General features: G+C 59.7%; 1 protein-coding gene across 5 annotated transcripts; it reads right to left on the reverse strand.

Annotated features, from left to right (window-relative positions):
- Positions 1 to 523: 523 nt before the first annotated feature.
- RNH1 (ribonuclease/angiogenin inhibitor 1) lies at positions 524 to 10,171 on the reverse strand. 5 transcript variants are annotated; one of them, XM_075545126.1, is made up of 11 exons: positions 10,015 to 10,044; positions 5,175 to 5,277; positions 4,105 to 4,210; positions 3,529 to 3,699; positions 3,093 to 3,263; positions 2,832 to 2,987; positions 2,544 to 2,714; positions 2,270 to 2,440; positions 2,022 to 2,192; positions 821 to 991; positions 524 to 730 (listed from the first exon to the last, which is right to left on the reverse strand). In XM_075545126.1, the coding sequence occupies exons 3-11, from the start codon at positions 4,188 to 4,190 to the stop codon at positions 643 to 645; spliced, it is 1,356 nt and encodes a 451-aa protein (XP_075401241.1). In that variant the 5' UTR covers positions 4,191 to 4,210; positions 5,175 to 5,277; positions 10,015 to 10,044; the 3' UTR covers positions 524 to 642. The 5 variants fall into 5 exon arrangements, with proteins under 5 accessions (XP_075401241.1, XP_075401244.1, XP_075401243.1 ...); XM_075545129.1 differs by lacking the exon at positions 5,175 to 5,277 and having other exon boundaries at positions 10,015 to 10,171; XM_075545128.1 differs by lacking the exons at positions 5,175 to 5,277; positions 10,015 to 10,044 and adding an exon at positions 7,585 to 7,604.
- Positions 10,172 to 13,432: the final 3,261 nt, after the last annotated feature.

Below are 13,432 nucleotides of genomic sequence, written 5' to 3' on the forward strand. Positions count from 1 at the left end.
TGCACGGAACCTGTGGGGCCTTCTCACCACCACCTGTGATTCCCTCTCCCGATGCTGGGCTCTGTCACAGCAGGACTCTGCCCCATGAGGCCTGCCACCTGGGGTGCCCTCCCCTCCCCTGGCCAGCTCTGCCCAGGTGCCATGGGGACTGTCAGATGACCAACACTCGGGGGCCTGGGTTGGCCCCATCTTTCCTGAGATCTTGGGGCCGGCCCTGTGGACATCACAGGAGAACCTACGCCTTTGCAGGTCATGGGGCAGCTGCCGGCAGGCTATTGATAAAGGGAACCTGCACTGGATGGGGCGCACACTCAGTGGGTGACCCCACTGGGTAGGCAGTGTCCGTGTCTTGGGCAGGGGAAGCCTGCTGGCCCATGCCCCGTCAGTGGTCCAAAGTCGGCGGAGACTGAGGCCAGGCCCCAGTGACCCGCAGCACATCAGTCTAGCCCGAGCAGGGCCGTGAGATGTGCTTTACGTGAGCTGGCTGCGCAGGCCCCGGAGAAAAGGACAGGCAGGCCAGGGCTCCTGCTAGAACGTGATTTAATGAACATCGTGAAGTGTCTGGTTCACCTAGTGCACGGCTGGGCTGGAGGCTCCCTCAGAGCAGGGCACCCAGCCGTGGGGTGGGGTGGGGTGGGGAGCTCAGGAGATAATCTTCAGGGAAGGCTTGTTCTCCTCCAGGACCGTCAGGTCGTGGAACACCTTGTCTGAGAAGTAGATGTCATACAGCCTGCACAGACAGGGAGCAGAGGGGAGGGGGTGTGGGCCAGGGCCTTGGAGCCACCCCCCCTACCCTCACTCCCAGCACTCCTCCACTCACACCAGGCACTCCAAGGTGCATGCTGGCAGCCGGATGCTCTCAATCAGCTGCAGGAGGCCTGCTTCACCCATGCAGTTGTTGCTGAGGTCCAGGTCACGCAGGCTGCAGTTGGCACGGAGGAGCGAGGCCAGGCTGGCACAGCCACTGTCGGTCACCTCACAGTCACCCAGGCTGGCAAGAGAAGTCAGGGATAAGGATGGTGGCACCCCAGGGCTTTCAGGCCCTGGTGCCAAACCCTCAATGACCTAGCCCCTGCAGGATGGGCTGCTTCAGGCTATTGCCCACCCTCACCAAGGCAGGGGGGGAGGGGGCAAGGCCTCCCTAGTGTGCACCTGCTGGCGGCCAGGGCATCCTACCCTTGGTCGGAGGTGTGGCCCCACAGGGCACAGACTCCCACCCTGGTGACGAGTACCTGAAGATGTGGACACAGCTGGGGGATGTCTGGGCTAGGACAGAGTGGAGAGCAGAAGCTGCCGGGGGTTGGTGCAAACACGGCAAAGGCACTTGTGTGAGGGCCTGGCTGGACTGGAAGCACATAGGAGAGGTGACCTAAGCCTGTGTCACCTGAGGGCCCTTACGCCCTCACGGACAGGGAGGCCAGCCACGCAGATGTGGAAAACGGATGTGTGCACATCACATCCGAGAAGTTGGACCCGGGGCGGGGGGGGGGGTGGGGGTGGGGAGTGCAGTGGGAGGAGCCAGCCAAGAGACCAAGACGTGGGTGAACAAAGGCGCTTAGACCAGAAAGAAGCAGCCCGTGGGGGCAGGGCTGTGCGGGCGGGTCAGCCCCAGAAGAAAAGAGGAGACATGAGACAGGAAATGGGGGAGAAAGAGCAGAAAGGGGGAGCCTGGCAGAGGTTCTGGAGTCACCGGACAGCCAAGGTAGAGAAGAGAAGCATCTTCCAGAAACCCTGCTTCTAGCATATGGGGGGGGAGGGGGGGGGCGCGGGGAACGGCAAGGAGAGAGCAAGGGGCCCAGGTTTTCCAGAGGGGGAATATGGAGCCTGGCAGATGCCCTCCAGGGGACATCGCCAAGGACAGGACACGGATGGACACACAATGTCACTGGGAGCACCCACAGCTGGTAGCCAGCAAGGTCACTTGCTGGGCAGAGGGCAGGCTGCAACTACAGGTGACCTGGCAGCAGGGGGCCCTGAGTGCTTTCTCACGCAGCGCAGGCAGGCTGTGTGCTCACACTCACCAGAGCTGGCGCAGCGTAGTGTCGGGCTGGCCCAGGCCCTGGCAGAGCAGCTGCACGCCTTCATCCCCCAGATTGTTGCTGCTCAGCTGCAGCTCCTGCAGGTACTTGTTCAGGGCCAGCATGGCACCCAGGTCCGTGCAGCAGGCATGTGTCAGGCTACAAGACCGCATCCTGGGGGGACCAGCAGGTCAGTGAAGGGCATGCCCCCAGGCAGCCCTCAGACCCACGGTCACACAGGCAGGGCTCACCGCAACGACTCCAGCCGGCAGCCTGGCTCCCGCATGGCCTCACACAGCAGCGCCACACCAGAGTCTTCCAGTTTGTTGTAGGTCAGGTTCAGCTCTCTCAGGCTCTCCTTGGCCTTCAGCACGCGGCTCAGCTCCCGGCAGCCGAAAGCCGAAATGTCGCACTCCCACAACCTGCAGGGGTACCAAGTTATGGGCTGTCGCTGCCACCCCTGCAGCCAGGAAGCGGTGGACCTAGCTGGCCCAAGACACCCACCCCCGACCCCAGGCAACTCACCCCAGGACCCTGAGCCTGGAGCTGGGGCTGAGCAGCCCGGAGCAGAGCAGGGGCATGGCCTCGCTGCCCAGCACGTTCTCACCCAGGTGCAGCTCCTGCAGCGTTTCACTGATGGCCAGCATGCTGCTCAGCCCCTTGCAGTCTGCTGCTGTGACGCCACACTGGACCAGCCTGGGCACAGGGCAGGGGCGTGGTCACCAAAGCCCACTCTGCAGGTCCTGCCACTTGGCCTGCCCACGGACTCCATGTGTGGCGTTCCCCCCACCCCCAACTAACTCACTGACTTACTTAAGGGTCTCCAGATTGCTCGCGGCCTGGCAGAGCCCCTGCAGGGCAGGGCCTAGCTGGTTACCGCTCAGCACCAGCTCCTTCAGGACTGGCCTGGCCTGCAGCACACGCTCCAGCAGCTCACAGCTCACCCCGCTCAGCTGACAGCCCTCCAGCCTGCAGGTCAGGGGCAAGAGCGCTCAGGCCACCGCCCCCAGGGACCCCAACCTCCCTGCCACGAGACCCTGAGGGGCCAGTGTCTGTGTGCGCGCTCTCACTCACTGCAGCTTCTCCAGGCGGCACCGAGGGTCCTGGAGCCCCTCACAGAGCATCCGCAGCCCCTCGTCACCCAGGGGGTTCTCACTGAGGTCCAGCTCGAGCAGCGTGGGCCGTGAGCGGAGCAGGTCGGCCAACCCTTCACAGCTGCTCGCAGTCAGACTGCAGTTTGGGACGCTACGGGGAGCGGAGGTCAGCAGTGACAACCTGACAGAGCACACCCACCTGTACCCCCCATGAGACACCCAGAGCCCGGATCTGTACCCCTATCCCACATGACCGTGTATGCCAAAGCAGGAGGGGGATGTGGGAGGGGGCAGAGCTCTGGGGTCTGTTACCCCTCTGTAGCGGTCCCCCCCTTGCCCATCACACCCCCACTCTGCAGCAAGTCCCCCCTGCAACGGAACTCTGGTCTCGGCCCGAGCAGGGGGGCAGCAGGCACCTCAGCTTCTGGATCTTGCTGGTGGGGCCCCGCAGCACCTGCAACAGGAGGCTCAGGCCGCTGTCCCCGATCTCATTGAAGTCCACGCAGAGCTCCTGCAGCCTGGGGTTGGCTTGCAGGGAAGTGCTGAGTTGCTGGCAGCGGGCTTCGGTGAGGCCGCACAACCGCAGCCTGTGGGGGACACGTGCTCAGCATGGCTGGGCTCCACACACTGCCCACGGAGATGGACAGTGACAGAGAGGCCTGAAGCAACCCCCACCAGCCAGCCATGCCCTCAGCCGAGCTCTCAGGCAGGGGGTGTCAGGGAGGGAAAGGGGGCCTGGGCTCATCAGGGAACAAGGGCTTCCACAGAGTGACTCCCCATCAGTGTAGGGGACACACAATGAGGGAGCAGAAAGGCAAGGAGTGGGGGGACCCAAGACATGCTGGCTCAGGCCTCAGTGGGGTTCTGGCAGGACCCTACGGTCATGTGATTAAAGGGGCCCAGCAAGACCTTCCCCCTTTACTCTTGGGGAGGGAGGCAGGGAGCAGGCCCTGAAAAGAGACCCCCGGTCCCACCAGGCCTCGGGCACCCACCTGAGGACCTCGACCTGCTTGATCTGTGGCTGGAGTGCCATCCATCGTGTGTCATTCACATGCTCCCCGTGGATGTCCAGGTTCATGGTGATGGAGGGTGAGGGGCCTGTGGAGGGAGGTGGTCTCAGTCAATCCCTCGGGGGCCGGCCTGGCAGGAGATGCCACAGCCCTACCCTGGCCAGCACCAGGACCACTTCTGGGACCTCCTTCCAGATACCCACCCAAGGGGCCCACATCTGTTGGAAAGCCAAAGCCCTGACTCTCCTTCACCCAGGCAGGGATGGGCCCAGCACCGGCTGCAAGAGACCCCGGCAGGAGTCCCCATGGGGCTGGGAGATGGCCCTGCCCACTCTGGGCTGTGTCTTGGGCACAAGCAGGCTGGCCGGCCATGCTGAACCCCCCCGAAGAGCTGAGATCCCCACCACACAGCCTGGAGCTGGACGCAGTGGGTGTGGTCCAGGGCCCTGGGCTAGCAGCAGGGATGGGGAAGGTCACAGGCCCCAAGACTGATCTCCCTGAGGGAGCCCCTGTCCTGATACTGGTCCCCAGGACATCCTCGGGGTGTGGAGTCAAGAAGCCCAGAGCCCACCTGCTGTGGGCTGAAAGCTCAGGGGTCTCTGCATCTGACCCCCTGCCCTCAGGCCGGCCAGTAGCAGCACTGTGGATAGCAGTGTCCTGCCTCAGTGGTCACACACCAGCCATTTGAGCAGGGGGGATTGGAGAGGGCCCTAGGGCAGACAAGGGAGATGGCAGGGTCGGGGTTGGATCTCATTCAAGAGAAACATCAAGAGACCAAGCCTGTCTACACGCATCAGGGCTGCCCTTTAGAAAGGTCACCTGACCAGGTTTCGAGCACCAAAGGCGGGGGAGGGGGGATAAAAAAATCATATCATGAATAAGGGGAGCACGTAATGGGGACCCAATGCCCAGCTGTAGACAACAGGACATCCCTTGTCGAGGGGTAGTGGGGAGATGAGTCACTCAGGGTGCAGTGTAACAATAATGAAACACAACCTTCCTCTAGTTCTTAAACGCTTCCTCCCCCCCAACTATCATGATCCCAGTTCTACCTTGCAAACCTGATGAGACCAGAGAATGCACAGCAGCATAGATGGGAACTGGAAACACAGGGAATCCAGGACAGATGAACCCCTCAGGACCAGTGGTGAGTGGCTATACCAGGAGGAAAGGGAGTGTAGAAAAGGGGAACCGATCACAAGGATTGACATATAACCTCCTCCATGGGGGATGGGCAACAGAAAAGTAAGTGAAGGGAGAGCCGGGCAGTATAAAATAATAATTTATAAATTATCAAGGGTTCATGAGGGAGGGGGAAGTAGGGGGGGAGGTAAGGAAAATGAGGAGCTGATTCCAGGAACCCAAACGGAAAGCGAGTTTTGAGAATGATGAGGGTAACGAATGTATAAGTGTGCTTTACACAATTGATGTGTGTGTGGATTGTGATACGAGTTCTATGACCCCAAACAAAATGATTCAAAATAGAAAAAGGAAAGGTCACTTGGCAGTACCTGGGGGGAGGGGGGTGTCGGGGGAGACAGGAGGCAGCCAGGGCCTTGTGGCAGAGGCTGAATACCAAAGGTAGGGTGGGTGAGTAGCATCTCTGCAGGTTCCCCCACCCTTCTCCTCACTGTCCCTCTTCAGCGGGGCTCCTGACCACCTAGGCCAGACGCAGGCCCTCCATTGAAGAGAGCCTGGGCAGGCAGTGCGCCAGCTGAGGGGACAGCCGTTGTGGGCTATATGGCTGGGATGTGGCACAGAGGCCAGCCCTGGGTCTGGGGGCCAGTGAGTCCTGGGTAGGGGGTCTCAAGGAGGGGCCTGAGGCTCACTTCCTGGAAACAGAGACCACCCCAAGGCTGAGCTGGGTCGGGGAAAGGGCTGGGTGGGGGAGGTCCTGTAGAGACCACCTAGTATCCAGCCACTGCCCATGCCCTGCAGGGGACCCTGAGCCATCACTGCCCCAGGAGGGGCCTCTACAGGGAGGAGTGGGCTCAGGGTCAACCTCAGGAAGACATGGCTCCTGTAGGAGGGACCAGGCACTCTAACAGCCCCCCCATCCTGCCCCTGCAGAACCCCGCACACCTGGGGTCCCCACATTGAAGACCACCACTCCCAGGCCACCTGGCTCCCCTGCCCCTGGCTTCCTGTCTACACAGCCTGCTTCCAGGGCTCTCAGGGCTGGACCAGGATCCCCTCCCCAACAGCTGTCCCTGAAGCTCTAAGCTCACCTTCTACCACCTGCACCCTGTGCCCCAAGGTCCCTCTGTCACATAGGCAGTTCCCATGCCAGGGGCCTGTGTCCACTCAACTAGAAGGTCACTGTCTTCAGGGGCATCTGCAGCAACTGGCCCTGCTGGCATACAAGACTGCCTGCCCAGGGGCTGCAGAAAGGGGCACCCCTCTTAGCGCATGTGTCTGCTAAGGAAACAGGCAGGGTGTCTGTCACCCACCAGGGTCACACAGCTGTCCCAGAGAGAAACCAAGTCTCCAAGGGGCCACCACCTGGCCACCGGCAGGCCGTGACCAGGAGCCCCGCCCATGGCCACATGCCTGGGACAATCAAGCAGGCAATCCTGGGGGTTCAGTGAAAAACCACTTCCCCTCGGGTACAGCAAACAGCCCCTGAACTCGCCAGGTTGAGGTGGGGGGGCGTGGCCCAGGATGGGCTGGGGTCTGCTACTCCCCAGGATGGGGGACCCCTGCTCCCAGCCCAGATGCAGCAGAGGCTTCTCAGCCTCTGAGTCCCCAGAAAGCCACAGCCTGGCTGAGGTCCTCATCTCCATGTGACACAGCCACTGTGGCCCCCCCCCAACTGAGCAGGGGTGCCCCCCTGGTTCCCTGTCGCCAGGACAGGCCCAGGATCTAGCTAGATCCTGTTCCGCACCAAGAACCCAAGACGCGGGTGCCAGCTCCCTCCGGGGCGGGATGGACTGCCATCAGAGGGGCAGGGAAAGGGGGTGGGGCCGGGGGTGCATACCTCCAGCCAGCTGAGCCCAGGACGGAGCCCCCGGGGACAGGGCGAGGGCTGGGGGCCACCGGAAGTCGCTACGGAGGGACAGAGCCGCCACCAGCTTCCACGAAGGCCCGGGGCTCCGCATGGGTGGTCGGACCACGACAGGGGCACTTTCTAGAGAACTTGGGGCCCGTGGTTCCAGGCGCCCAGAAGCAGGCCTCTGGGGGGAGGTGCGCTTTCGACTGAGAGGCCGCCGGGCCCCGCGGTTGGGTCTACACAGGTGCGCGGCCCGCGCGGGTGTTCGCGGGGTAAAGGTGGGCTAAGCCCCGGCGCCCGCCCCTGCGGAGCCCCTCCCTCTCAAGCTCACCTAGCGTCCGCGCCGCGGCTCCTCCCACCAAGGTGGGCGGGGCCCGGAACACGGAAGCCCTGTCTGCGAAGGCCCCGCCCACCTGACCCTTGCTGCACCCAGCCCTGGCCTGCAAGAGTCCAGCCCTCTGGCTCCCACCTACCCTGGACTCAGTCTGATCCCTGGTGTCGCGTGGGGGAGGGGGGGCGGTGGAGAAGGTCCCAAGTCTCCGGTCACTGTTTCAGCCAAAGACAAAGACAGAGACTTGGTTGACTCAAGAGAGAGTGAGTGAGTTTAATCTGCAAGCCAAGACCAGCAAATGCTAGGGGGTGCCCTCGCCAAAAGTCCAGTGAGAATCAAGCAAGTTATATACCCAAACTCCAAAACCAGGTTTTGTGTGATCAGAGACAATAGATTACATACATTTCCCACATGACTTTTACCGGCATTACTATTTACCCCGCCATCGTTTCTCGAGTCACCAGGATGCACAGCTCATGGGGAGGGCTGGGTGGGGGTGGGGAGTGCTCTAAAGTTAGAAGCCCATCTGGTCTGCTTAAGCTAAAAGTGATGTTTAATCAAGGGAGGTAGCTGCTGGTGCATGCTGTTACAGAAAACTCTTACTTAGATTTCTAAGAGACGTCACCTTAAACCAAGTACTATTCTGGTATTTTGATTAAGAGCAGACGCATCTCACCTCCCCCCCACCCCCCAGGACAGCAGCAACCCTACAGAATAGAGTATGGCTGCTTGGGGGACTTCCTGGGAGCACACAGCCTCCTCCTTCCCTGGAGCAGCTGCTTGACTTTAATCCACCAAGCCATCACATAACCCACCAGGGTCCGATTTCCCAGCCTTACAGCCAGGGTCTACTTGTGGACCTCCATCAGCAGGGTGGCCCCAGTGGGCCCAGCTCACCAACTGGAAGATCCCAATGGTGGGGAGGCTGATGGGAGTGAGTTTCGCCGCCCCTCCCCCCTCCCCCTCTAATCACTAGCAAGCCATGGAGAATTTTCCAAAGCAGAAAGGGGAGGCTCAGGCCTGAGTCACCGCTTCCTGCTGGTAGCCTGCGGTGCAGGGTGTGGTGGGTCAGACTTGGAGAGGCCCCTTGGCACTGTCTAGATCTCCTGCACACACGCCCTGCCCACCCCCCAAACCCTGTGTGCGCTCAGGGCTGTGGGCTAGGTGCCCACCTGCAGATTAGAAAGGCACATCCCCTGCTCTGCCAGGCAGAGAACTTCCAGGTTAAGGCTCTGCTACGTTTTTAATGAGCAGAAAATAAACCCTCCCAGGTGGGAGTTCTCTAGGTCTACAAATAGTTCCGTTCCCCACTCTTTCCTGCAGGCAGCACCTCAACACTTCTGAGCTCAGCAGTGGGCCAGGGAGCACCTCAACTGCCCTGGCTGGACTTGGTGGCTGCCCTGCCTCTTTGGAGGACTCGCCACATTCAAAGCTCACAGCCACTGGAATTTCGTAGTATCCCAGGGCCCCTGAAGGCAGGGCAGGGAAGCCTAATGCTTGGCACAGGGAGAGCTTCGGGTCCCTGGCAAATTAACCACAAAACAAGAGATATGTGAAGAGAATGAAATGGGCATATCGTGAGAGAGATCACAAACGTTTACAGACTTCATGTCCACAGCCACATGGTATCGGGTGGCACGTATTCGTTAAGGCCAGTCTCCATGGCGAACTCAGAAGACTTAAAGTTCTGCGGCTACCTGTCCACCGCAACCTTCTTGACACACCCTCCTGAAGCCTAGCCCGCCCTGTGCCCTCGCGGCTGACTCCCGGTGCCCCCAAGGATTCCAACATTCCGCGTCGCTCAAGCCGGGCTCCTGACCCCTGCACCGAGAGCGCAAGGCCCCAGCAGGGGCTGACGCGGGGTGCTGCAAGTGACACCCTGGGCGCCCACGCGCGAGCAGCGCTGCATCGAGGCTCCAGGCCGAGTCGGAGCCCCGGGGGCTCAGAGTGGCAGGGCGGGCCGGCTCTGTGCGCACGCCGTGGATGCTGGTGAGTGGTACACCGTGCGCTGCGGCTGCTGTGGACCTAGGACCCAGAGCCCAGGCCATCCGGGGGGGCTAGGGCTGCCGAGGGTGCCCAGGGGACTCCAACGCCGACCTGGGACCTCTGCGAGCCCCGCCCTCCCACAGCCCCTGTGGGTGGGGCCTGGGCGATGGCTCTTTGTGGGGGGGCTAAGCTGTTCGTTTGGGGAAGAAACTTGGCTGGGGGCAGGGGCGAGAAGGGGCTTTCTGTGCAGCCCGCGGGCCGTCAGGGGACCCACCACGCGGCACGCGCGCGCGCACGCACGCGCACGCACGGCTTCCGGCGCGCCCCGGGAGCAGGGCGGGGAGGGTGCGCGCGCACGCTGACGTCTTCGGGACGCACCGGGGTCCCGCCCGGCGGTGCTGCTGCCTTGGCGAGCACGCCCGGCCTCACCCCCGCGCCCCGGCCGACGCCCTCCGTCCGCTCCCCGCCACCCCCACGCCCGGGCCCGGGCTTCGAGGGCCCTCGAGCGCCCGGCGCGCATCCACAACGGAGCGAGGGGACTCCGGGAATGGCGGCCCCCGGGCCGACGGACCCCGAAGTGACTGACCTCGCGATCCACAGCCAAGCTTATCCGTCCCCGGTCTGCGGCCGGAGAGCGCACTGCCGGATTTTGAGGAGTCGGGATTGGGAGGAGTTGCCGGGCCGGGGGCGGGGCACAGCGGACCGGCCTCCGGGTTGACGGCGGGAGGGCGGGGCCGGGGCGGGGCCTAATGCACCAGGCTGGTGTCAATTATCCAGAGGGACCGGCAAACCGACTGACGGCCGACGGGTTTGCCACATTTCAGTGTTAACCATCTTGATAGACGCTTCTTGTTTCCCTCTGTAAACGCAGCGTACAGCGCTGGTTGCACGTTGGGCTGCGAGACACACGGTCGGCAGTTCGAACCGCCCAGGAGCTCGGGGCGGGGCGGGGCGGGGCGGTCTGCCACCGCACACAGGGACTCCCTATGAGTCGGCACTGACACGACGGCAGTGCGTTGGCTTTTCTGGAAACGGTGCACTGACCTAAATTGGCTCTTCAGGAATTGGTTGAACAGATCATCTGAGAGCTAACGAGGACCTAGCAGGGGCACCACCTGCCTGCAGGGCTGACCCCTTAGTTCGCTTGAGGCCACCTCTACAGGTAGCAGCTGCCACAAGAGTCCTGCAGGCCTTCCACAACCGGAGGAAGACAGCACCATGAGGTCCTCATGCCTTTCTAAAACAGGTGCTGGCCACAGAGGAGGACAGATGCTGAGTGCGCTTTGGAGAGCGCTGGCACAGGGGGAACGGTCCTTGTAAACCTGTGGCTTTCGCTTCTCCACCTTTGTCTGTAAAGTAGGAGGCTGGGCTCGAGGGCAACGGGCAGGTCATGGGTCCTTTGTCCCTGCCTTGCTACCTTGGTGGCCAGGACAGGCCATTCAATGTTCGAGGTGCAAGCTCCAGCGGCCTCCCCCAGTGGTGGTAGTGGTCCTCAGCACATCACCTCCATCCCGGCACGCTCAGGGCCCACGAAAGAGGCCATACACATTAGGAGAGTCTGGAATGGGTTGGGGATGAGGGGTCAGAGTTCACGTCAGCACCTCTTGGCTCCATGTCTCGGAGGTGATGTCTGTCTGCCTCAATGTCACCCTGTGTGTTCACAGTGTGCACATGCGTATGGAAGTCACTGGCTGCCACTAGGACTCCTGCCAGATAACTTGGGCCCCTAAATCAGACACAGATGGGTATCACAAGATTTTACCAATAGCTATCAGATGCTGCCCGGCCTATCAGAAAGAATTGTGTCAGGGTTTTAAAGGCTTGTCTTAGAGCAAGCAGTTATTGAAGTCGGGTGACAGCTAGGCCCACACGGAAGAAGTACAATAGGGATGTACACTGGAGCTTAACTTCAGAGCACCCGGTTTGCAGAAGGCTATGAATGATACTGAAAGCCCAAAATCCATTTGCAGAGTCCCCATGGGGAATAGGTCTCCACTGCATCCCCTCGGACAATTGACCCGGTGGGAAAGGCCCTGCTCACAGACTGAGTGCATCAGAAAGTGAATAATTGCAAATTAGGTTAAAATGTAACATCTTAAAATGTGTTTCCTATTTTAACCCATTCTTTCCCCCCCCCCAACAGTTTTATTGGCAAGTGATTTACACCTCATATAATTCAATAGTTCATTCACATTAAAGAGACTGGTACAATCATCCCCACATCAGTTTTAGAGCATTTCTCCCTCCCACGGTTAAATTGCTTCTAAGATGAGTTACGCAATCACAGCCCATTCTAGTGCCCCCTCCCGCCTCCCCTTCCCTCCCGATCATCCACCCCCACCCCTGCATTCCCTCTATCCCCTTGTATCCGTTATTCTCTTTATGCATGCGCTCCTGCTGCGCTTCACAGCTGGGAGACCCAACAGACAACAAACATCGTGCTCAGGTGGTAAGGATAAAGTCATGCTAGTACAAAGACAAAAGTATAAACGATGCGTACCTGAGAAGGAACAGATCCCCAACAGCATTCAAAGAGCCAGGGAAGACATTTCTGTCATGGACCCAGTAAGAGACACTTGCCCCCAGAACATGTTCAGGTCCTGTCTATAGGGTGGTCAACTGGCCAAGTGTCAAGGTCAGTCCAGCATCATCAAGATTACAATAGCCTCTGCCTATTAATAAGGCTGTTCAAGACTCTGGCCTGTGGTAACACATTCTCAATTCTATTTTGGGTTCTGCTTTCAGAATTAAAAAGTAAACAATGTTACTGAACAGGCTTTCTAAAAATTGTTAAATCACAATCATCTGTGTAAACCTTCACTGGAAACACTGTAAACTTTTATTTTGAAAAGAGAGATTTACCAAAAGGATAAAAGAGAATCCACAGATGTGGGGGAGGGGGGTGGATCTTTCAGCAACATTATCAGACAAGGGACTCATATCTAAATTATAGCGCTTTTAAGACTTCAGCAGCACAAAGGCAAATGGAGAGCGGACATGAAGAGACACTTCACCGAAGAAGACATTGAGGCAGCCGACAAGCATGAAGACATCTCCGGATCGTTGGCCGCCGGAGAGCAGCAGATCCGACCCACAGGGCTCACCTCCACATCAACAGCAAATTTAAGAAACAGAAACTGGCCAGTGCTGGGAAGGGCCTGGAGGAACTGGAACCCGCGTCTATTGCTGGCGGGACTGGGGGATGGTACGTGAACAATGCCGCTTGTTGGGGTGCTGCCTTAAAAGTGGAGAGGAGGTGAGGAAGGGGGAACCGATCAACACATAACCACACGCCCCTCCAGGGGGACGAACAGCAGAAACCATGGGGGAAGGGAGACTGCACTCCGTGTAAGATATGAAAAGAATTATAATTTATCAATGGATCACAAAGGGTGGGGAGGGAAAAAAGAGCTGATACCAAGGACTAAATAGAAAGTAAATGTCTAGAAAAGAATGATGGCAACATATGTACAAATATGCTGGATACAAATGATGTATGGATTGTACTAAGAGTTGTAAGAACTCCCAATAAAACCATCTTTTAATAAAATATAAAAAAATGTTTAAAGTGGGCATTGACCTACCGGGTGACCCAGCCATTCTGCTGCCGGGTGCCCATCCTAGCGGACTAAGAACCACCAGGACTGGAATAGCGATATGCACACCCATGTTCGTCATTGCGACGATCGCAGCAGCAACAAGATGGCGCGGTGGTGCGATGCTTTGTCAACTTGGAGCTGTGTGAGGAAAGGGGCGGAGTCCAGGCTGGCAGACAGATTGCACCGGTGATGCCTCCTGGAGGCTATGGCCGTTTGGAAACAGCTACTGAAGGGAACTGATTCCTCTCCTCCCAGCTTGCCCGGGTCCTGGGTCTCACTGCTGGGGCCAGTAGCCCATGTGACTTGCCCGCCTTGGGGGCCGTGTGCGGTGCTCGCCGTGTTCCTGCGGACCTTGGGTCCACACAGCTCCACACGCACCAGCCTGGACTCTGGACTCCCCGCTTC

The sequence above is a fragment of the Tenrec ecaudatus genome, chromosome 4, assembly GCF_050624435.1.
Source record: "Tenrec ecaudatus isolate mTenEca1 chromosome 4, mTenEca1.hap1, whole genome shotgun sequence".
Lineage (NCBI taxonomy): Eukaryota > Metazoa > Chordata > Mammalia > Afrosoricida > Tenrecidae > Tenrec > Tenrec ecaudatus.

Coding starts and splice junctions, on each gene's coding strand:
- RNH1 (XM_075545125.1), bottom strand. CDS start 4,727: ATGCAGAGACCCCTGAGCTTTCAGCCCACAGCAG. Junction 2,715..2,831: donor AGCAATCTGGAGACCCTTAA/GTAAGTCAGTGA, acceptor CCCTGTGCCCAG/GCTGGTCCAGTGTGGCGTCA. Junction 2,441..2,543: donor TCCAGGCTCAGGGTCCTGGG/GTGAGTTGCCTG, acceptor GTACCCCTGCAG/GTTGTGGGAGTGCGACATTT.